This window comes from Myxine glutinosa, chromosome 12 (genome assembly GCF_964187855.1).
Source record: "Myxine glutinosa chromosome 12, kmMyxGlut1.1, whole genome shotgun sequence".
In the NCBI taxonomy this organism is placed as follows: domain Eukaryota; kingdom Metazoa; phylum Chordata; class Myxini; order Myxiniformes; family Myxinidae; genus Myxine; species Myxine glutinosa.
This window is the reverse complement of record NC_136272.1, coordinates 97,654,605-97,679,897: the sequence shown is the minus strand read 5'-3', so window position 1 is coordinate 97,679,897 and position 25,293 is coordinate 97,654,605. Positions and strand designations below refer to the sequence as shown.

The window sequence follows — 25,293 nt, the reverse complement described above, 5'->3', positions numbered from 1 at the left end:
CCTCCGGAGGAGATTATATTCGTTCGGAAGGTCAGATTACAGGGACGAGAGGTACAACATAGAAAGACAAGCACTTAGACACACTCTTATATTATTCCCAACAGACGACAGATAAACGGGACAAAGGGCTGACTCACACGGGGTTTGATGGCTAGGAAAGGCAGGATCGATGGCTCCAGGTGCACCTGGGCTCAAAGGTCAGAATCGACTCGGTCCGGTCCAGAGATGCGGGGAGGTATTCAGCGCTCGTACGTGGCAACTTCTCTCTCCAGGCTGGGGGCGCATCTGACCTCACATCCGGTGAGTCGCTTCGTATCTCCGGCGGGGAGTGACACGCCCTCGGCTCGTTAGCTCCGCCCCAGATGGAATCGGCACGTCGCCTCTCATTGGGTGCGTGCGGGGGGGGTTACCGGCTCCGCCCTTGACGGGGGACTGACAAGGAGCCCCTTCGTGGTAACCCCGTGGAGCGCATGGTCCGGCGCGCATTGTCAATGGCGGCTAACCGAGCCGGTGTGATGACGCACACTCCCCCCGCGCAGCGTCGTTGTTGTTGTAATTGTTGTTGTAGTTGTAGTTGTAGTTGTTGTTTGGGGAAGAAGATGGAAGGAGGTATGGAAAAGGTCCTAAACTCACTACTGGTGCCATATAATCACATTCTGGTGCAACGAAGAGTCAGAATTAATGGAAAGGAGTCCTTAACTGACATAGACTAAGAATAACTAGCAAGATGTCCGAAAGTTGTCTACGTGAGATGCGGTGGACCTGGGCACGACATTTAATGGGGGAAAAAGGGGAAGGTCGGCTCTACTGATTGTTGTTTACAGACAATGGGACTAGGGAATGGGGGATTGGGGATAGTTGGGGAGTATTGGGGAAATAGGGGAATATTTACAAGCGGATATGGAGGCCAAATTCCATATTCGCAACAATATGTATGTATATATGTATATATATATGTATATATATATGTATATATATATGTATATATATATGTATATATTGTAACGATTTTGAGAAGTGTGTAACGAATTTGAGAAGTGTGTAACGAATTTGAGAAGTGTAACAATTTTGGAGGAAGTGTAACGAAGTGGAAACGTTACAATGTGAACGTTACAAACGTACGGTACCACCCTGTAATGTAAATAATGGTCGCAGTCAGCGTCCTAGTTAAATTGCATGAAAAGTACACGCAGGCCACGATATATCTTTTAAATAGTGTATTTCCTTATTCCATGTAGGCTAAGTATGTGTTTTCCCACTAGATTGACTTTGCATTGTATCAAACAAAATAAGCGTAGGCCCTTCCAATTTCCCCAAAAACCTCCCTTCCATTTGCCTTCTGCATTTTGGTCGGTTTTTCTCTTCAACCACCATTGGCCACGAGGTAAGGTTGGAGAAGAAAGGCGTGTCTCCACCTCGTCAGAAGAGGGAAGGAGTGAACCGGCCCTAACAGCCAATCAACACCGCGGTGATCGACCCGGTAGGCGTGCCCTCGGAGCCGGCAGCTTGATTTCGGCCGAGGTGATAAAAGCGACTGTAAGGGACTGCTTTGCGAGATGACTGGAGATGAGCTGGAGAGGAGCAACGAGGCTGCACCAAAGAGAGGCGGTGAGATGCGAAACGCTCCAAGCCAAAGAGGAGAGGTACTCGGCAAGGAGACCAGCTTTGGAGAGACGCGCTGAAAGGAGGGAGACGGCCCCGCCCCAAGAAGAGGAGCAGGTGTGCCGAACCAGCGCGTGGCGTCTCCCGCAGTGGATACGCGACGGAGGGTTTCCCGCCAAAACCGCGAGGAATTGCGACCGGCGGCCTCCCGACCTTGCCTCCATCTCAAGCCTTAGTCCTTACCTGCCTGCATTATCCCCTGAGTAAGTGTGAACGTCCTGTCCTGCTCGTTTGTCTTGGGGCTAAGTAAAAACGAATAGTGTAAGTTAAGGATTCGCTGTGTCACTGTTTCTTCCATCCTTTGCTTGTGTGTGTATAATAAATCTGTTCTTCCTCCGTATTCTTCTTCTTCTTTTTCATTCTCTTGCGATCGCTTTAGAGATTTCCCGATTGAATATCCGTGGGGCGATCTGGTCAACGTCGGGTGAAATCGGGTTTTAATCGGGGAGTAACTGTTCGGACGCGGTTAAATACACCACCGCTCGGTCAATATAACATCTAAAAGCCGCGTCTGTAACAATTGGTAGTCAGGAGGTGGGATTCGAACCTGGGACTAAATTTATTTAGCCCAAATTTTGGACACCAATTGTGTTAGTACGGTAACAATTGGTGTCTGGGAGTGGAATTCGGGTCCCGAACCAAATTTTTAAAACATCTAGAAAAAAAATTTTGGTCAAAATTACGAGCTGCCGAAATTTATTTTGTTTTATAAAGCAAAACCCGAATTTTGAGATCGCGCCATGGACAATCAAGGCGATCGGATGTCGGTGGGAGAAATAGACAGGGTGGAATCGACCCAGGACCTCGGGGAAATGTATATGGAGGATAGGGAGGAGGAGAAAAATAGCAATGTGGTTGCGGAGGTTTCAGACGCACAGAATGGCGCCCTCGCGCACGTGGTTGAGGGGGCCACGGTCGCGGAACCAATGAGCGCGGCCCAAATGCAAGCCTTCATGGCCCAATTCATGGTGGAAATGCAGAAAAAAAACGACAGTATAGTACAAATGCAGGCGTCCCTCAACCTGCAGAGTGAGCAAAGGAGGGCTGATAGTGAAAAAATGGAAAGCAGAATTATGGGGCAAATGGGGGTAATGAGGGACGAAGCGAGGGGTACCGGTGAGGGATTAGACAAGAAATTTGGGAAGTTAGACAATAATTTTGAGGAGTTAGACAAGAAATTTGGGAAGTTAGACAATAATTTTGAGGGGTTAGACAACGGGATAAAAGAGGTAAAGAATGGGTTAACGGGGGTAGAAAACAGAATGGCCGCTCAAGAGAATCAAATGGAAGGGATGCAAAAGGGGTTAGAGGGGGTAGAAAACAGAATGGCCGCTCAAGAGAATCAAATGGAAGGGATGCAAAAGGGGTTAGAGGGGGTAGAAAATAGAATGGCTGCCCAGGAGAATCAGATAGAGGGAGTGAAAAATGGGTTAATGGGGTTAGAAAATAGGATGGAAGACAAATTGCGGGAAATAGGGGAACAATCGGCCAGGGAAATCAAACAAATGGGAGAGCAGATAGAGGAGGTGAAAATCGGGGTAGAAACCAAACTGGATGCTCAGAGGGATGAATTGGGACAGATGAGGGTGGCATCTACAAAAGAGATGGAGGAAATACGACGAGGGGTAAGTGAGGAGGTTTCGGGGCTACGCGAGGAGGTAAAGCGAGGCGAAAAGCGTATAGAGAAAGAGGTGAGAAATAATACGGCTAAGTTACAAGGGGGAATAGAAGATCTGACGGAGGAGGTGGAGCAGCTGACAGAGGGACAAACTAAGTTAGTGGAGCAGGTTCAAAAGAACACTGCGGTACTAGGAGGGTTAAAGGCGACACAAAAAGAAATTAAAAACGAATTAATAGCGACGCAGAGGCAATGTCAGATGGTACGGGAGGAACTGACAATGAGGGTGGACGAGGTGACAGAGATAATGGAGACAAAGGACCGGCAGGTGAGGATGCACATAGAGACGGTCACGGTAGCCCTAGAGGACGAACTTGAGGGGACGCACCGAGAAATAAAAGAGGTTAAACAAAAACTAGAGGAAGTGGAAGAGGGGGTGAGTGAAATTAAGAAGAGACGGAGGGAAACTAAAAGGGAGATAAAGGAGGAAGTAATGGAATATGTACAAGGTCTGTGTTCAAATCATGATGTGATGCTCACTAACCAAATAAAGAGTTTGCAGGTGGCAAAGGAGGTGCGGAGACAAAGTACGGAGGTGAGTGGCAATGTATATGATGTGAGGAAAGCTTCAGTCGGCTTGGGGATTGGTTTGGATCCGGGTGTTCGTGAGAGGCCGTTGGTGAAGTGTGCGACAGGTCTGGTGTGCGAAAAAAGAGGTGTGCGAGAATGTCCGACCATGGGGTGTGTGAGGAAAAAGTGCACGCCGAGGAGTGAGTGTGCCGTCAGGAGTGAGTCGGTCGTAGCGCGTGTGCGAGGGAGCACAGGGAAGCGCGGTGTGGTGAGTGTTACGGAGGAGGTAACGAAAAAGTGTGCGCGGGAGGATGCGCGAGAAAGGTGTGTAACGGACGGGTGCATGAGGAAAGAGTGTGCTGTCGAGAGTAAGGGTGAGTGCGCGACCGAGAGGGGAGGTGAGAGTAGTGAGAGTGAAACGGAGCGTGAGTTGGTTGTGACAGGTGAGCGAGGATGTACACCTGGAATGGAAGGATGCACACCTGGAATGGTAGAGCGTGTGTGGGAAGGCACATTTGAGTTGGTAGTGAGGCACGTGGTGGGGTGTGCGAATGAGAGCACACCTGTGATAGTCACGGAGGAAGTGACCGAGGAGGGGGCGCGAAGAGGTGTATTGGTGAGGTGTGCGACCAACGAATGTGTGCCAAAGTGTTCGGTGGTCGGGTGTGTGACCAAGGCTGGGAGAGGAATGAGTGTACCGAGGTGTGTAAGGAACGGTACGACGAGGAGCATGGAAACAGCTGCATGTATGAGCAAGAAAGGGGTAGCGTATGCTTGTAAGAATCCAGGTGAAGCGTCGACGGTAACCAGGCTAGAGGTTAGAACGACTTATAGCCGACTCGGGCCCTCGGTGCGCGTCGGGCAGCTTCGCGTGCCGCGAGAACCAGCGGGGATCCGAGCCACGGCGGGTTCGAAAGGACCGCCGTGCGCGATCCACGCTGGGCCTCGCTTGGAACGGCCGCGTCCGTGCTCCACTAGGCGGAGCGGGCAGCCCGATAGGAAGGGTCGTCATGGCGACCACTTTCTATTGAGACGTGCCGGCAGGTCGAGATCGGGACATTGGATGGCTCCACGCCGAGGTGGTGCGTGGGATCTCGGCCCAGGTAAGCCCCCGTCCCTGCCCCGAGTGCGGCGGGACGTATCCAGCCGCTGGCACAAAACGACCCGCGTTCATTGCTCGGCTGTACGAAGCCGGGCTGTAGATGTGAATTGGCGCACCGAGGGGACCTAATAAGTAGACGGGTGATGGTGATAGTGATAGTAGTGATTTGATACAAAATTTAGAAAAGTGAATAGAATTGGCAGTAAATGGAAAATTTTTGAATTGGTTGGAATTTGGACGAACAAAATTTATAGTGAGAGACCCCCGATGTGGTGGGATGGCAAATCCACCATCCCTCACAGACGTGGGGGCAAATGCGCAATAGTTTATGGGGTGGCTATGACAACCGAGCCAGGGAGGGCTTGGATAATGATAGGGATCTAGCGAAGATGACATTAGGTAACGTTAAGTTTAGTTAGTGACTGATACCTGTAGTGGGGACGCAGGTAGATTAGTGTGGATGATAATGACGTGAGAGCGCAATAGTTTAAAGGGACGACTGGGAAGCGCAAGTTTCAGAGGGGAGTAGTTAGCTGAGATGATGCCGTGTGTGTGAGGATTGAACAGGTGAGAATGGAACAGGTGTGATTACACAGGTGTGCAACTGAACAGGTGTGTGGAGCAGTGTATGAGGGAGTAGTGGTGATTGCGTGTTGTGTTGACCAAATGGTCCAGGAAGAAAGGAGGGTGCAGGTGGCACCAGGTATGATTGCACAGGTGTGCAACGACAGGTGAATGAAGAACAGGTGTATGTGGCTGTGTGGAATAAATGGTAGTGTGGAATATCTGGAGTATTGGAATGGATGGTCGTGGAGTGAGAATGGTGGAAATTGTGGAGTGGAGTGGATGGTGCGAAGGTGTGAATGGGGGAAGAGTGGACCCCATCACGGATACCCGGGGCGGGTAGTGTAAGTGTTAGGTAGAGGGTACAGGTAAATTGTGGTTGGATATTGGCATCTGTGGTGCGGGTGACAGAATGGTATGTGGATGGGTGCGTTGGTGTTGTGGAAATGGCTGGGCGTGTAGCCTGTTAGTGTGTGTAGTTGGTTTGGGCACTCCACCACTGTGAGGATGTCGGCCAGGTGAGGCCGCAGGTGGGCTCTGGGAGCCGGTAGTAGTTGTTGTGGATGGGGCCCGAGGATCCGGAGGACGGACCCGGGTAGCCCAGTGCCAGAGGGCACCATGGGGTGACAGAGCCAGGAGAGGGGCTGTCCCCAGTAGTTAGGTTAGGGTGAGGAGCTAGGTAAGCTCGGGTGGCAACTACAGTGGTGGAGGTGTGCAGGTGGGTAGACCTGTTGGGAGAGGTACACGTCGCAGCCCAGAAATTGTGCTAGAGCACCGGGAGATGAATCGGGGGAGTGAGACCCCAAATTGAGAAGCACCACAGTTAGTCAATGGGAATTGGTTATTAGAACCCATAGTGTAAGTTGGCCAATGGATGGGCAGGGAGAGACCCCGGGTAGTGTAAAGTGTGTTAAAGTCATTTAGAGGATAGTTAGGATGAAGGATCTCCTCGCACCATCTGCATCCACTCACCTGAGGTGACAGGTACTCCACACCATGCCATGTTTTGATTATTTTTTATGATGCAAATGTTTGGATTGTGAGACGCATCATGACGTGGGTGTGACATTGTGCGTAATTCCATCTCTCCCTCCTTATGAGGATTGATGATGAATTGGTGATGGCAAATTTTGAAGTAAAGGGATTGTGGAGACGAATTTGGTATAGGGGAAATATGGGGAAGACGTGACAGTAGTGACGAATTTGTAAATGTGTAGATTTTTGTACATATCGGGTGAGAACAAGGGTAGGGTAGGTGACAGGGGGGTGACGTATGGTAGGGACGAGCTTTCTCACTTCGGCCTCCGTACGCATTTCACCTTGCATTGCCTTATTGACGTGTACCCTTGTGACCTTACCCCTCGCTCAATTGTCCTTCTTTTGTCTCCCACATGACCTGTGCGCCATTGGGTGCCGATGGGAGCGTGCGTGAGGTGGCCATTGTGCGCCCGAGATTCCCAGAACCAGCATGCATTGCGTTGATGTACCACTTTATGGACCGCTGTTCTGCGGCCAAGTACCACTTGATGGACCCCAGGTTCTGGGGCAGGGCACCTCTGTTGGAAACCGGCCATAGTGGCCAGGGAATCTTGCTTGCGGACCTCGGTAAGGTGGCACCTATGCCAAACAGGTGGACCACCCTTAGTTGGCCCCTGAGGCCCTAAATAAAAATGGACACAAGTTGTGCTTTTTATTATTTCCAACTAGGCCGCATGAAGCCAGAAGACGTCGGAAAGAACATCGGCCCAGCAGAGAAAGAGAAGACCACCACCAGTTGTTTTGTTGTGTTTATTATGAGCCATGGTGACTGCGCACTGGATGGTGCTTTTGGGTGCTTTGTGGTGCTTTGTGGTGTTTGGTGCTTTTGGGTGCTTTGGTGGTATTGGTACTGGTGCATCGATGCAATGCGTGCTGTCTCCTCCCTCCCAACAGGAATTTCATTCTCTTGTTCCCTAAAAAGAAAAGAAAAAAAAAAAAAAACACAGGTCCTGGGTTGCGTTGTAAATAAGAAATCACGTCATTGTAAATAATGCTCCCCACCGTAAATGTATAGTTTGAGAACAATCCCGTAATTCGGTTAGCTGTGGGCTTGAGTCTGTTAGACAGGATGCAATGCAATAGGGGGACATACTTATTTGTGTTTTAAAATTGTCACACTCAGGGTCAGGTTAATTGTAGAGGGAATTACACCTACGTGTCACACTAAGTTAAAGTTTCATAGGCCCGAGGGCGGACCTGAAGAAAGGGGGGTGCAGTGTAACGATTTTGAGAAGTGTGTAACGAATTTGAGAAGTGTAACAATTTTGGAGGAAGTGTAACGAAGTGGAAACGTTACAATGTGAACGTTACAAACGTACGGTACCACCCTGTAATGTAAATAATGGTCGCAGTCAGCGTCCTAGTTAAATTGCATGAAAAGTACACGCAGGCCACGATATATCTTTTAAATAGTGTATTTCCTTATTCCATGTAGGCTAAGTATGTGTTTTCCCACTAGATTGACTTTGCATTGTATCAAACAAAATAAGCGTAGGCCCTTCCAATTTCCCCAAAAACCTCCCTTCCATTTGCCTTCCGCATTTTGGTCGGTTTTTCTCTTCAACCACCATTGGCCACGAGGTAAGGTTGGAGAAGAAAGGCGTGTCTCCACCTCGTCAGAAGAGGGAAGGAGTGAACCGGCCCTAACAGCCAATCAACACCGCGGTGATCGACCCGGTAGGCGTGCCCTCGGAGCCGGCGGCTTGATTTCGGCCGAGGTGATAAAAGCGACTGTAAGGGACTGCTTTGCGAGATGAGCTGGAGAGGAGCAACGAGGCTGCACCAAAGAGAGGCGGTGAGATGCGAAACGCTCCAAGCCAAAGAGGAGAGGTACTCGGCAAGGAGACCAGCTTTGGAGAGACGCGCTGAAAGGAGGGAGACGGCCCCGCCCCAAGAAGAGGAGCAGGTGTGCCGAACCAGCGCGTGGCGTCTCCCGCAGTGGATACGCGACGGAGGGTTTCCCGCCAAAACCGCGAGGAATTGCGACCGGCGGCCTCCCGACCTTGCCTCCATCTCAAGCCTTAGTCCTTACCTGCCTGCATTATCCCCTGAGTAAGTGTGAACGTCCTGTCCTGCTCGTTTGTCTTGGGGCTAAGTAAAAACGAATAGTGTAAGTTAAGGATTCGCTGTGTCACTGTTTCTTCCATCCTTTGCTTGTGTGTGTATAATAAATCTGTTCTTCCTCCGTATTCTTCTTCTTCTTTTTCATTCTCTTGCGATCGCTTTAGAGATTTCCCGATTGAATATCCGTGGGGCGATCTGGTCAACGTCGGGTGAAATCGGGTTTTAATCGGGGAGTAACTGTTCGGACGCGGTTAAATACACCACCGCTCGGTCAATATAACATCTAAAAGCCGCGTCTGTAACAATATATATGTATATATATATGTATATATATGTATATATATGTATATATATATATATATATATATATATATATATATATATGTATATATATATAATATATATTTATATATGTATATCTATATATATAAAGCAGTAAAGTATGTTTGTTTGTTTGTCCTCTTATAACTCGAGAACTACTCATCGCAGAGAAAAACCAAAGGCATATTCGGAATCAGTACGTCTCAGAGCAACGACAGCACATCTTAAATTTTTAAAAACTTCGGGTTTTAAAATTAGCGTATTAGCGCAGAAGCGCTAGCAGAAGAGGGAGGGAATCGAAGGGAGGGAGCGCAGCGCTCCCTCTAGCGCTTCGCAGCGCCAGCGCTTCTGTTAGCGTAATGGTGCACAGGCGGTTCTCACTCTTGTGCATGCGCAAATGCGTTGTTCCGATGCTTCATGTTCCTGCAAAGACTTTGGCGCATGCGCAAATGACGACACATGGGCCACTGTATGTTCGTTTAATACGTACGCGCTTTGATGGGCGGGGCGTATGGCGTTCATGAAATGGTCGAATGCGGAAGTGCTTGAAGCCGTTGTGAACGACTCGCACGATCTCTTGTCATGGTCCACAAGATTATCACAGAGACGTGCAGCTTCCAGCATTACGTGATACTAGGGCATGCCCGTACTATATATATATCTAAAATTATATCCCTCCCCTCTATTTACATGAAATGGTTTGGTCCATTCGCAAAGCCAAAGCGAACGACCACAGAACCCCCCCTCTATTTACATGAAATGGTTTGGTCCATTCGCAAAGCCAAAGCGAACGGCAGTTACGAATCGCAGTTACGATGAATCGCAAAGTAGTTTTAATTAGTTTTAAAACATAGTTTAACGGCAACATAGTTTGCCAACGTGAAATAAATGAATACGCTCTCAAATGTGCCGTCCGAGGCAGAGTGTGTTCGCCACGTTCGGCACACGCGATAGCTCGCTGCTCTCTGATTGGTTGAATCGTTTTTTGGACATAGCTCGGTAAGTAATTGTCCGATTAATATGAAACCTTGAAAAGGCACATCCTCGGGTCCCCAGCAATATACCTGGCAAGTTTAAAGTATATCGGACCCGTGGTTGTCGAGAAACAGCGGTCACAGACAAACAAACAAACAAACAAACACACATACAGAGATTACTGGAATTATAGATAGACTAGGGCATGCCCGTACTATATATAAGCTAGGACGTGCCCGTACGTGGGTGCCCGTTCCTTGCCAAAAAAAAAAAAAAAAAAAAATTTGTGTAGGGGTGTGTGTGTGTAAACATCCTAGGGCGTGCCCGTACGTGGGTGCAAAAAAACATGCGTGCAAACAACAACAACAAAAAAAAACTTTGAAACCACGTGGCAGTAACGACCACAGAACCCCCCCCCCCCCCCCCTCTATTTACATGAATGGTTTGGTCCATTCGCAACGACCACAGAACCCCCCCCCTCTATTTACATGCAATGGTTTGGTCCAAAGCGAACGGCTTGCAGTGTTTGGTAAAGAAATCGCCATAGCTCGGTAACTACTTCTCCGATTAATATGAAACCTTGAAAAGGCACATCCTCGGGTCCCCAGCAATATACCTGGCAAGTTTAAAGTATATCGGACCGGTAGTTGTCGAGAAACAGCGGTCACAGACAAACATACTGTAACGATTTTGAGAAGTGTAACGGGTTTTGAGGAGTGTAACAATTTTGGAGGAAGGGTAACGGATGTGAAGAGTATGGTTTTGGTATGGTAACATCCTGGTAATGTAAATAATGGTCGCAGCCGTCCTCCTAATTAATTTCATAGAACATACACGCAGGTCACGATATATCTTTTAAATAGTGTATTTCCTTATTCCATGTAGGCTAAGTATGTGTTTTCCACTAGATTGACTTTGCATTGTATCAAACAAAATAAGCGTAGGCCCTCCCAATTTCCCCAAAACCTCCCTTCCATTTGCCTTCCGCATTTTGGTCGGTTTTTCTCTTCAACCACCATTGGCCACGAGGTAAGGTTGGAGAAGAAAGGCGTGGCTCCACCTCGTCAGAAGAGGGCAGGAGTGAACCGGCCCTAACAGCCAATCAACACCGCGGTGAGTGACCCGGTAGGCGTGCCCTCGGAGCCGGCGGCTTAATTCCGCCGGAGGTGATAAAAGCGAATGTAAGGAACTGCTTTACAGAGAGGCCTTGAGAGATACGCTGGGGGATGACCTGGAAGAGGAGCGCAATCCACCGCAAGCCCTACCTACCTGCCTGCAATATCCCCTGTCGTTGGAGAGACGCGCTGAACGGAGGGAGACGGCTCCACCCCAGGAAGAGGAGCAGGTGTGACGGCCGCGGATACGCGACGGAGGTTTTCCCGCCAAAACCGCGAGGGGTTGAAAGCTGCTGCCTCCGACCTTGCCTTCCTCTCAAGCAATCAACCTCGAGCCATTACCTGCCTGCAATATCCACCGTGTGAGTGTGAACGTCCTGTCCTACTCGTTTGTCTTGGGGATTAAGTAAATGAAATAGAATAAGTTAACAATGCACTGTGTGACTGCTCTTTTCCATCTATTGCTGTAAATAATATTGGTCGCTCTAAAATATTGCTTGTGTGTGTATAATAAATCTGTTCTTCCTCCAAACTCTGTCTTTCTTCTCTCTTCTTCTCTTTCGGTCGCTTTAGAGGTTTCCCAATTGAATATCTGTAGCGCGATTAGTCAACGTTCGGTTGGAATCGGGTTCTAATCGGGGAGTAACTGTTCGGACGCGGTTAAATACACCACCGCTCGGTAAAATAACATCCAAAAACCGTGTCCGTAACAATACACACATACAAACACACATACACACATACACACAGAGATTAATGGAATTATAGATAGATGATCGAGACCTAACGTTTGAGACCAGTCCCAGCCTTCTAGGCCCTGTGGTTGGTTCAGACGACCCCGACAAAGGACGTGTTGGATTTTATCGCGAGCCGATTCGAGCGCCGACGTGCCGGCGAACAAAACCAGTCATATCTTTTTAACGCGTGGTTCGATTTTTACAAAATAAACTTTTTCTCGAAGGGCTGAACCGTGCGCTCACAACGATACCGAGTTTGACCCTGGGAGAGCCGTTTTGCGCCGGCAAAGGCGCCTTGGTTTCCGTGATGACCATGTCGTGCTGCATAGATTCCCATAAATTATAATATATTACCGGCGGCGCGTTCCGTGACGTCACGGCTCACTTAATTGCAATTATCTCTGGGATTCCTTGGCCGAATCGTACCAACTTCTATATATATAAAGCAGTAAAGTATGTTTGTTTGTCCTCTTATAACTCGAGAACTACTCATCGCAGAGAAAAACCAAAGGCATATTCGGAATCAGTACGTCTCAGAGCAACTACAGCACACCTTAAATTTTTTTAAACTTCGGGTTTTAAAATTAGCGTATTAGCGCAGAAGCGCTAGCAGAAGAGGGAGGGAATCGAAGGGAGGGAGCGCAGCGCTCCCTCTAGCGCTTCGCAGCGCCAGCGCTTCTGTTAGCGTAATTAGCGTATTTCGGAACGTTAATTTTTCAACTTCATTATTCGGAATCAGTACGTCCCAGAGAAACTTTGTAATGTTAATTTTTCAACTTCATCCGATTGACATGGGACCAACGGCATGTGACAGAGAGTGAAACATACATGCTACATTTATTTGACGACAATGAGTTCCGACTTCCGGGTTCGTGCCGCTGTGGAAATGTAACTCATTGATCGTTGGAACTGGTAACGAAGCAGGTGAAGTCCAGGTGGTTCGTAAGAATGTCAGGAATGTATCTCAGAACATGGAACCTGGGAGTTCCTTTGTCCACCTGTATCATGGCCCCGGGCTAACACACAACATCGGGATGCAAAGAGGGTGAAGGAACTCCCCAGCAGGGGGGGGGTGATTGTGGATGACCAAGGAGCTTCAGCGCACGGAGGATTAACAGTTAGCGCACGGAGGATTAACTCGAGCGTGCCGATATAAACAAGGACAAACTTTGAGTCGAGAGCACTTGACACGAGAACCTCTGCCCAAATGGAACGATCGAGTACGGAACGAGAACAGCGCAGAAGACCGAACGAAGAAGAACCAACGACTTGAATTACTGAATTCGTTATAGTATTGTAGTTATTTATTATATAGACAACAAGTGAATTATTAGCTAATAAAGCGTTGCTTTGTAAAAGCCCTGTATAGTTATTTTGTATCCTCCTGAGTCAAATAACTATTCCCAAACACCGCCAACCCTGTTAGGCGCCTCTTGCGGCACACAGGGAATTACCAGTGAACTGGTACTCAATTTGCCGACCTCGGTAGGATGACAGGCCGAGTCAACCCCCCTGGTGTTAAGGGGGAGGAGGAGGGGAGGGGGAAGAGGAGGGGAGGGGAACGGGGGGGGGAGGAGGGGGGAGGGGGAAGGGGGGGGAGGGGGAAGGGGGGGGAGGGGGGGAGGGGCCCTTCTTCCCCTGGGCACCCCCACACCCTCCCCTCCCCCCTTCCCCTCCCCCCTCCCCCCTCCCCCCCTCCCCCTCCCCCCTCCCCCCTCCCCCCCCTCCCCCCTCCCCACTCCCCCTCTCCCCCCTCCCCCCTTCCCCCTCCCCCCATTCCCCCTCCCCCCATTCCCCCTCCCCCCATTCCCCCTCCCCCCATTCCCCCTCCCCCTCCCCCCTCTTCCCCTCCCCTCCTCTTCCCCCTCCCCTCCTCTTCCCCCTCCCCTCCTCCTCCCCCCCTGCCCCTTCCCCTTCCCCCTCCCCCTCCCCACTCCCCTGTCCCCCCTCCCCCCTCCCCCCCGTTCCCGTCCCCCCTCCCCCCTCCCCCCCGTTCCCGTCCCCCCTCCCCATTCCCCTCCCCTCCTCTTCCCCCTCCCCTCCCCTCCTCTTCCCCCTCCCCTCCTCTTCCCCCTCCCCTCCTCCCCTGCCCGGCAATGCCGGGTACTTCTGCTAGTATATATATATATATATATATATATATATATATATATATATATATATATATATATATATATATATATATATATATATATATATATATATATATATACAGACTTGGCATTTAATATGGAATATTTTTTTTGTGGGGGTGAACTTACTTTTCAAGATGTCTTCGAACCAAAAGTTCATTGGAATTATGTTGAAATTATTCTAGATTTTGTTAATGTGACCTTTAAAAGAAACAAAAACCACATTTGACATTTCGAAACAAATAAATTGATCCTTGAAAGTGATGTAAACTGATATCGAACTCAATTCATGGACAGTACTGTGTTAAACTTCTGTACGTTTTCCAGAAGTATCTCTTTATTTTGCACATTAGACAAATTTTTTTTATAACAAAAACAAAAGTTAAATTACGACTGGGATTACGGACAGTAAAATTACAGTTCAGTACTTCGTGTAACCCCCACGAGCATTCAGGACAGCACTTACACGTTGAGGCATGCTGTTCACGAGATTTGCCAAGGTTTGGACAGGAATCGCTTGCCATACAGTGACAATAGCCTGCTGCAATTCACGCACAGAGGTCGGATGCTGGTCCAAGTTGTCGATTTGACGCGTTAATTCTGCCCACAAGTTCTCTCTCGGATTCATATCCGGGGACATGGCAGGCCACTCCATATGCTCGACACCACGGTCAGCAAGAAAGTGTTGGATCATGCGAGTACGATGAGGCCGTGCATTGTCATCTTGGAAGACAACGTTTCCTCGAAAGGCTGCACGAGCAAATGGAAGCAATGTTTCTTCCAGAATGGCCCTGTGCTTGAACTGGTTCAGGTTTCCATTCAGAACAACCAGGTCAGTTTTGCCCCCTGCATGAAAAGCAGCCGAAACGGTCACCCCACCACCTCCAGCTTGGACTCTTGGCACTATACAATCTTTGTTGTAGGCTTCATGCACTTGTCTGCACACTCGGACGTGACCATCTTGACGATAGACCAGAAATCTAGACTATTCACTGAAGATCACGTGATTCCTGTGTCCTGGCTGCCATTAACGGTGCTCTCTGGCCCACTGCAATCGGCGCTGGCGGTGTTGTCTGGTCAGGCGTGGCTTTCTCAGGGGATGCCTGGCACGATAGCCTGCTTGAACCAGTCGTTGGTTGACTAGCCTTCTGGATACAGGCACATTTGTCAGTTGCTGCCACTCAGCCCTAAGCTGATTAGCTGACTTGGTATGGCCATTGCGGACTAACCGGTGCAGCTGGTGATCATTCCTCCTTGTGGTTCTGCGGGGACGTCCTGGCCTCGGTATTGGAGTTGGGACACCCCTCTGAGCATTTCGTTTCAGGATCTTTGACACCTGACCTTGAGTGATGCCATACTGCCGAGCAATAGCACGCTGTTTCATGCCGTAATTTCATAAAGCCACCACTAAATGACAAACAGCATTGTCGAGTTGACGGACCATCTCCAGGGGAAGCGGCAATAACTTTTGTGGACGTGCAGCAGTTGTTTTCCAATAATACAGAACACAACAACCCTTATATACCCGATTGTGAAGCCAATCGTCAAATGTACCTGTCCGTACATTTTGTCACGCCACCTGTGATATAATCCTGTTGTTGACTTCTTGCTGCAACAGACAATCAGTGACATGGTTCTTTTAACAAAGAAATCACCGAAGCGTAAAATAAACTCACCAGATTGATATACCGAGTTCAGAAAGTAAACCCAAGTCAAGAAAAAAAAAATATTCCATATTAAATGCCAAGTCTGTATATATATACTATATTATACACACACGCACAGAAGTTCAAAACACACCTGGTCACAAGTGTGCCGCACAGACCGGGTCCTCAGCATCATCCCGTTTCGGCCTTTCAACCTCGATACGGTCAGCTAAGGTGGGCCAGCAGGGGCACATACACATCCACATGCAGCAACTACACCTGGATGGGTACATACCCCCACCCCCAGCCAGTGCGAACGCAGACTACAACAACAACACCTCCACATCCAGAATCCACAACACCAAACAAACATGGTGGAACACTCAAACACCCACCTTTATACCCTACACCACTCACCAACAAAACACATCAGATCATTCTTACACACACATACACACACAACACAAACCAACCACCTACCCTTACAACATACACCACTCAACATACAAAAACACACACTCATGCAAAAATTTATTCATGCCAAAAACACACCCTCACCCACTCACTCACTCACACACACAAAATAAGAAATAATAATCGTAACAAAAAAAAACAAAAAAAACCCACACACAACCAACCTACATCGTTCGACGTGCCTCCATAAACTTCCTCCATATCCAAAATGAGCCTTTCAAGGCAACCTGGGCCACCTTGTCACACATCCTCCTTCTTTCTGTCCCACACACTCCAAGCCGAGCAAGAAATGCAGAAAAGGAATTGCCAATATACCCTATAACACCCCACCTCAAATGGCTGACACGAAACTCGCCAACCCTTCTCCCGGCACTCTGCCTCCAGCTCACTGTACTTTCCTCTCTTCCTCTCGTGCACCTCCTCCATGTTCTCTTCCCACGGTACAGACAATTCACTAAAGATGACCTGTCTTGTTGCACCTGACCAAATGACAATGTCAGGCCGCAACCTTGTCACACAGATCTCCTCTGGGAATACCAATTGTGGCTTTAGGTCTGCCACCACCTGCCAACCACAAGCATCTGACATCCCTCTTGCTTTCAACCTCCTCCTCTTTCCACCTCTTACCACTTGGCCCTCTTTGACAAACCACACCTCTCCCCCATCAGTTTCCTTCTCCACTCTTCTCTCTCTCGACCTCAGCACCTCTTGTTGCACCATCTGCACCACCACCGCCAGCACCTGATCATGTCGCCACCTGTATTGTCCTGCTGCCAATGCTACTGAACATGCACTCAGTGCATGCTGCACCATTCCCACACCTCCACACAAATAACATCTCTCCTCCTGCAACAACCCCCACAATCTCAAGTTTACTGGTGACGGAAGCACATCATACGTTGCCCGCAACAGGAAATTCAACAATATTGGCTCCATCCTCCAAATCTCTTGCCACTTCAACATCCTCACCCGCACACCTTCCCACCTAGTCCAAGCACCTTGCTGTGCCTGACCGACTGCTTTCACATATCTCCCCTCCTCTTCCTTTCTTCTCACCTCCCTCTCAACCATCTTCCTCCTCTCTTTCACACATGACTTTCCCCATCGCTCATGCTTCATCCACCCAAAGCCATGCTTCCTGTGCTGTACCATCCCCATGACCTCCTCCTGTTGCAACCGCCCCTCCATCTCGTCCACCTCTGTTCTTGCATTCCACTTCCGACTTCCCTTCTTCTCTGGGAGAGCATTCTTTTCCACTGCATCACTTGAATCCCGCAACATCATGAACTCCCGCACCCTCACCACCTTAAACTCCTCGGTTAATGATGTCAAGCGAAACTGGAGTTTTCCACCCTGACCATAAAAGGCAATGTTCGTCAAACAGCGTGGCACTCCCAACCACCTCCTCACAAACCCAATCACCACAACCTCCATCCTCTCCACATGCCCAATCACAATATCATACATCATCAATGGCCACAATACTCGTGGCATCAATCCAAACTTCAAACACCATACCTTCAACTTACCTGGCAAACCACATCCATCAATCCTCTTCAAACCTCTCAAAAGCTTGTTTCTGACCTCCTTCACTTCCCACATCATTCAACTCCACTGTATACCTTCTTCCCAAACTCTTCACAGGGGCCTCCACCAATGATGGAACCACCTCCCCTCCCAGCTCAAACCTGTGCATGTTATCCACCACTCCTCGTCTCACTACCACACTCCTCGACTTTCTTGCTTTAAATCCCAATCTTGCCCACCGCATCAACCTTTCCAGTTGCCCCAGTACCTCTACTGCTGCATCAGCGGACTGTTGGACAATGTCAGGTCATCCATGAAAGCAAACATTGCTGGCAACCTCTGACCAGCGGCTGGCTCCACTTCTTTCCCATGTCCACTCACCGCACGTATCAACAACTCCATAACCAGCACAAACAAAATAGGGGAGATGGTACATCCCATCGGGATCCCCACTTCCAACTTCTGCCACTCTGGACTGTGTCGCAATCCGCATCCAAAACTGATCATAATATGCCATCAAAAAATCCCTAAATCTCCGTGGCACCCAAAAGAAATCCATGGCATACCTGATCAAGGCATGCGGCACTGACCCATATGCATTCTCCAAATCCAGCCATACCACCGCCACATCCTTCCTTTGCCTCCTGCAACACTTGCCAGACCATTGCCGAGTGTCCAATGCATCCTGGTGATCCTGGTATTCTTGCCTTCTGCACAGAACCATCCACAAAACCATTCCCTCTGATGAAGCCTGAGAGCCGTGCCGCAAAGACACTCATCAATATCTTCCCATCTACATCGAGCAATGATATTGGTCTAAACTGCTCCAGTGTCACGGCCTCCTCCTGCTTTGGAATATAAATTCCTTCCGCCCTAGTCCATTGACTGGGCACCACTCCTTGCCTCCATACCACCTTCAGAGCCTTCCACAGATACTGCCTGATGCCTTCACAACTCTTAAACACCTTGTATGGCACTCCACTTGGTCCTGGAGCCGATGCCGCCCATGCCTTCCTCAAAACTGCCTCAATCTCAGACATCTTTGGCTCTGACAAATCAAATGGAACACCTGGCTCTGTCGCTCACCAATCCTTCGATGTCCTCCACCACTTCGTTCCTCCTTGTGTCTGCGTACGTGGCACGCAGGTGACCTTCCAACTCTTGCTTTGGTACCTTCAGTAAACCAAATCGAGACGGCTCCAACAGATCCTTCAAAAACTGAAAAGGATTCTCAAAGAACCTCTTTCTCTTCTTCTGCCTCTCCTTTCTTTGCCTCTTCATCCTTTCCACTCTCTTCAACTTCACCAACCTCATCCTCACATGCTTCGTCAACACCTCAAGCCCATTCCTCTCCCCTTCCACTACCCTCTTCCATCTTCCATTCAAACGCCTCAACTCCATTCAAACTCATGGATCTTCCTCTGCCTCCTGCTCAAACATGCCTCCTTCTCACCCCTCTCTACACACTCTTTCACTCCAAACGTGACACATGCATACTCAAACACAATCTCATTCATAGCACTGCAGATTAGATGGGTGAAACGATTGTTCAAAATGAGAAAAAAGTGTGAAATTTGGCTCAGATATACTACACAGTATACTGAATAATTTCTGATTAGGGGCCAAATTATTTTTTTCAAAATGGCCGCTATTGTGCCTGAAAACTAATATAAACATGGAAATCGGTATATTAAAGCTATTTTTGCTATGATTGAAAACATATAAAATGTCTAGAAAGGGCGCTGGTTGCCTGTTTCATCATTGCTGCTCTCGGTTTCAAACCAACATGGTTTCTAAATTCAAAATGGCCGCCAAAATCTCATTGTTCGCTGACATGAATGTGAAAATTAATGTTTTTCTTTTACTTTGAGTGAAAGTAACATAGGTTTTTACTTACATGTACATACGTACATTCACAAACAATAATTATATTCCACTGAAACCCACCACCACAAATAGGAAAGGGGAGGGGAGGGGAGGGGAGAGGAGACAGTGGAGAGAGGTGATTACCACAAAACTGATATTATGTTTCAGGTTTTTACTCTTTATATCTTCTCTGTAGCTACTTTGTCTTTGTACTTTTGCACTTTCAGATCTGTTTCCACTCCCACACTGTCTCAGCACCAAAGTTCATGCTGTTCTTCACGCCTTTAGATGTAGCTGCCCTCCAAGCTCGTATTCCTGCCCGATGTTCAGTCTCAGCTTAGGAAAGCCAGTAGAGTAGATATTGTTTGGGATGAATACATTCCAAATAGTCTTAAGGCAACAGCAAGGCAAAAGAGGGGAAAAGGTACGAGGAGACGTGTGCAGCCAAGCACCAAGATACCAGGTAACTGGCAAGCATTCCTTAGAATCGATGAGAACAAAATGGAACTCTGCGTTCCTGGCTCAACAAGCTGTCACAATCCATGGTGAAAGGAAGGTCATCTCTACCTTTGGCAAACTGATTCTGCTGAACTCCCCAGTGGAGGATATCAGCCGCTTATCTCCTTGCACCCACGAGGAAGCTGATGCAAGACTTCTACTGCATGCAGCAGATGCTGCTGATACTGGATGCCAGCGAGCGATGCTACGGACTGTTGACACAGACACGTGGTCGTTATATGTACAGCTTTGTTTACCCAAACGAACCTCGAAGAGATGTGGGTATTATTCGGCACCGGCAAGCACTGTAGACTGACACCAGTGCATACAATCGCCAAGTCCTTCGGACCAGAGAAATCTATGTCTCTACTGATGTTTCACGCTTTCACTGGCTGTGACCAAACATCCTTTTTCCTTAACAAAGGAAAGAAAACTGCATGGACAACGAGCAAGGTATTCCCGGATGTGCTGGGTGCATTTGCTGCTCTCGGTAGAGTTCCACCGTCCGAAGAAGAGTTGAGAGCACATATTCCGACAATTGAGCGGTTTGTTGTTCTCATGTACGACAGAACAAGTTGCTGTGAGAGTGTTGATGATGCCCGCAAAGAACTCTTCACTCAAAAGGGAAGGTCAATTGAATTCATCCCACCGACCTCAGCAGCACTCTTCGGCATGCAAAAAGAGCAATATTTCAGGCTCCATACATCTGGGGACAAGCCCTACTACATGCCCCAGAGTTACCTAAGCCATGTGATTGGGGTTGGACATGAGGATCGTCGGACTTGTGGCAGCCTCTGTGGACAACACTGCCTGAAGCTTGTAAATCTTGCCAAGAACTTATCAAGTGTGGCTGCAATGTGGACAGAGGGTGTCTTGGCCAGTGCAAATGTGTTAAGGCCAGAATGCCATGTACAACCTATTGTAAATGTCACGGAGACTGTGAATGACAGTAAAGTGGCAGCCATGGTAAGCTACCTGTCATTTTAGATGTACTTTGTGCTCTGATCACAAAAATTACAATTATAAGTCATAAAGGAATGCATTTCATAGGTAATAATTAATAGTAACAATAATTCTGCTTACATGTATAAACTTGCTGCAGGTTTGCAAGCGTGATATTAGGTGCGGCCATTTTGAATTTGGAGGTCATATCTGATTCTGGGACTGACATTGGAATGCCCCCTTATCAAGATGTGTTTAGGAGACACACGCCTACCTTTGTGGCAATGTTCATGCTTGTCATTTAAAATAAACATAAAAAGTGGCAGGATTTCTGTGTAAGTGGCGGCCATTTTGAATTTGGCGGCCATATTGCATTTTGGGACTGAAATTGAATTGGCCCTTAATCAAGATGTCTTTAGTATACTAAGACCTAGCTCTGTGCCAATTTTCACACTTTTTTCTCAAAATGAACAATGTCTTGTATTGGTGCACCTATTTGCAGCACATTCATCTTTCTCAATCTATCTTCCACCCTTCCTTTCACCCTATGAAGCACCCCACACATCACTCCATCCATTCTCGCCCATACTTCCCTTTCTCCCATACCTGGCCATTTCACTCTCCTCCTCACATCCTTTCCCTGCTGAAGTACAACCGCAGGACATACAACACTGTGGCTTGCTACCTGGCTGTTTCTCCCGGCCGTCTTACGTGTCCCCTTTTCAAAGGCACTGCGTTGCTGTACCTCCTCCTCACCCACCTTACGCACACACCCCATTCGGCTCTGATGGACGTGCAATCCTCTCACCGACTCAAACTCACGTCCACACCCACACTTCTCTCGAACCTGCCCTGCCTCCACATGCACACCATCACCCTATAGACAAACAACTCCCACACGATCACTCCCACACCCTTTCCTGGCCTGATGGATCCTCAACCCTCTGATGGATCCGAACTCACGTCCACACTGACACTTTACCAGATTTGCATCCACAATCCGTTCTCGTTTGTCAACATCAGTATAGGGGTCTTTATCCATTTTATCTGTCCGTTTGGGCCCATCTTCCGCCCCACCTCTCAGAGAGCCCTTGGGGTGTTCTCTGTTTTTAACCAACACTGTAAATTATGGGTGCTACACAATCCAAACCATGCAGCTTGGAAAAATGGCTTACAAGGCCACCTGCCCCTGATGCTGTCTCTCCAGCGTCACCAGCCTATTCCTGGTCGCCACCCAGTCTTTCCTGGGAGTCACTGGTAGCACCAGCACAAACATAAGTTCAAAACACACCTGGTCACAAGTGTGCCGCACTGACCGGGTCCTCAGTCGAGGTCCTCAGCATCATCCCGTTTCGGCCCTTCAACCTCGATACGGTCAGCTAAGGTGGGTCAGCAGGGGCACGTACACATCCACATACAGCAACTACACCTGGATGCGTACATACCCCCACCCCAGCCAGTGCGAACGCAGACTACAACAACAACAACAACACCTCCACATCCAGAATCCACAACACCAAACAAACATGGAAACCAACACCAGATCATTCATACACCCACATACACACACATACACACACATACACACAACACCAACCAACCACCTACCCTTACAACATACACCACTCAACATACAAAAACACACCCTCACCCACTCACTCACTCACATACACAAAATAAGAAATAATAATAGTAACAAAAATATATATATATATGTATATTGTTACGGCCCGCGGATAAGATGTTGTGTTTGCCGAGCGGAGGCCCCGCGGTCGTACAGTTTCCCCGATTCACCCGATCCCCCGAACGTTGGCCAGATCGCGCCACAGATATTCAATTTGGAAACCTCTAAAGCGACCGAATGTAAAGAGGAAGAAGAAGACGTACAGAAGAGTAACGGGATTTATTATTTACACACACAAGCAAAAGGAGCAGTCACGGTTATTTACAGGGAACGTGGAAAAAGCAGGTGACACAGTGAAAATTACTAGCTTATCTAAACAGGCTTAACTTATACCCTTGACAGAACAAACAGAGACGGACTCACACGAATGGGGAATGGAGGCAGGAACGATTGGCTGGACCGGGAGGAAGGTTCAGCTCGGACCACAAACTGGAAGGCTTTGCAGGGCACACAGCAAACCGGGCCTCGTCAGGCTGGGAGCAAGCAGGGTGACGTCGTGCACTTCTCGCAAGGCTTCCCCGCGCTTCTCTTTACTCCTTGCGCACTTCTCTCTGAAGCTCGTCTCTTTGCAGAACTCAGAACTCATCTCCTCATCTCAGTAAAAGCTCATCTCCTGGACTCATCTCTCTGGACTCATCTGCTTGGGGAGCGTCCCGCGGCGGGTTATATAGGCCCCGCCCCTCAACCTTCGCGAACCTCCTCGATCGCTCTTCCTCCGCCCTCTCAAACCAAACCCCTCGTGCTTGGTTGGTTGTTCGGGGCTGGCTCACTCCTCCCCTCTATGACGAGGTGGAGACACGCCCTTCTTCTCCGAGCCTACTTTGTGGCGAATGGAGTTGCGGAGGGAACAGTTGGCAATTGCGGTTTTTGGGAATGGGAATGAAAGGGGATCTACTCTTCTTTCACTTGGTGCAATGGAGTGTCATTTTAATGGAAGACAAGGCCTTACCCTGATACACATAATAAAGATATAACTATCGAACAGGGGTATTCTATGATTGGCTGACGTGTATGCTTTATGGAATTAACTACCGGAACGCCCTTTGATCTTTACACAACACTGGAGGCAGGAGGGGCCAGAATCAAGCAATATTACACAACAATTTACCATACAATACAACACAATAAAAAAAAAACATAATCCTCATATCCGCAACAATATATATCGTGATTGCATTACTTACATATAATTTATATTATCACATTTAACTGTTTCGCTATCAATGAGAGATACGGCAAGACACAAGCTGCCAATGATTAATGTTTGGTTATTCATTATTGCCACCATAGTCATCACAAAGCACCTTTGCTCCAAATTGCCTTTGTCATCACCATGATAATTGCCTCTAAGTGAAATGCTCACATTTTAGTGTTCCACTGTGTCGTGGACACATGCACGTTACGTAACCTATAAGAGAAAACCTTTATGAGCATGTGTAATATCTGCATAAACGCAATCTGATTGATGGTGCAACTTGTCGGTTGTAAATGTATAATTTTTTTGACATTGGTTGAAGGTCATCCCTCGGTGTTCTTCTATACATACTAGGCAGGTGCTGACGAGGTGGATTCAAATCACAAACGGGGGCGACAAGGCAAATGTAGCCAAAGTACCAACCCAAAACCCCAGTTGGTAAAACATCCTGACATCATCGATCCTCACAAGCAGGTGCGAGCTGCCGAGTTAGCCGGCTTGGGGTCTTCCTTGGACTTTAACATGCTGCTCAGATGCTGAATTGGAGCACACATGTCAGACCCTGAAGGTTTTGAAACTTGTTTGAATATGCTGTTGATGCCGGATCAGTTCAGACTTGTTTTTGATTGCATTGCACGTGCTTTCCTTTCTTTAACTGGCATTTGCTTTTAAATGATTGAGAGTTTTCGAGTCGATTGAAGACCGGAGGGTCGGAGTTGTTTTCCTCTGGCTTCGTGTTACTAATGTTCCCTTCTAACTCAATTTTCCACTTTCTCACATTTTACTGCAAATACTTGTCGTTTGTTGTAACAGAGAACAGCTGAAGGGATATAAATCAAACTTGGTACACGTAAGTGAAGATGAACTGATTAGATTATGGGGGTAAAAGGTCAGAGGTCCCTTTCGGTTAAAAAAAAAAAACAACCCGTTACCGAGCTAACTTGTTAACCAGTGATGGGATTTTGACCAAACTTGTTATAGGTATATATTACTAGCAGAAGTACCCGGCATTGCCGGGCGGGGGAGGGGAGGGGAGGAGGAAGGGGAGGGGAGGAGGAAGGGGAGAGGAGGGGGACGGAGGGGAGAGGAGGGGGACGGGGGGGAGGGGAGGGGGACGGGGGGGGAGGGGAGGAGAGGGGGGAGGGGAGAAGAGGGGGGAGGGGGAGGGGAGGTGAGGGGGGGAGGGGGAGGGATGGGGAGAGGGGTGGGAGGGGGAAGGGGAGGGCCAGTCAACAATGACGTTGCAGTTCTCATGGTCGGAGAGCAGCACAACAATCGCGACATCGTCTTGCATCTTCGCAACAGCACGAAGCGGGTTTTGGAGACTCACCGATCCTGTGACGCCCTCCAGTACCGGCGTTGCCAGGCGGGGGAAGGGAGACCCGTACATTACACACATTACAACATTACACACACACAAACTGTGTTTTATGTTCAATGGTCTGGCGGCGGGGATGGAACATCACGTGATCGCTCTGAGCGAATCAGCGCGCTACTCTGCCACCAGGTCAGATTCCGTGTATAATATTCCTCGCTGAAATGCGCTGAGGTAAATATGAATAA

General features: G+C 48.4%; 1 protein-coding gene across 3 annotated transcripts in view; it reads left to right on the top strand.

Annotated features, from left to right (window-relative positions):
- LOC137437660 (C2 domain-containing protein 3) overlaps nt 1-24,733 on the top strand; it is a 124,487-nt gene extending 99,754 nt beyond the window's left edge. For all 3 annotated transcript variants that reach the window (XM_078766116.1, XM_078766117.1, XM_068132139.2), the window contains one exon: nt 24,085-24,733. In XM_078766116.1, coding sequence (XP_078622242.1) covers nt 24,085-24,270 — 186 coding nt within the window. In that variant the 3' untranslated portion in view covers nt 24,271-24,733. The remainder of the gene's footprint in view (nt 1-24,084) is intronic.
- The last annotated feature ends 560 nt before the right edge of the window (nt 24,734-25,293 follow it).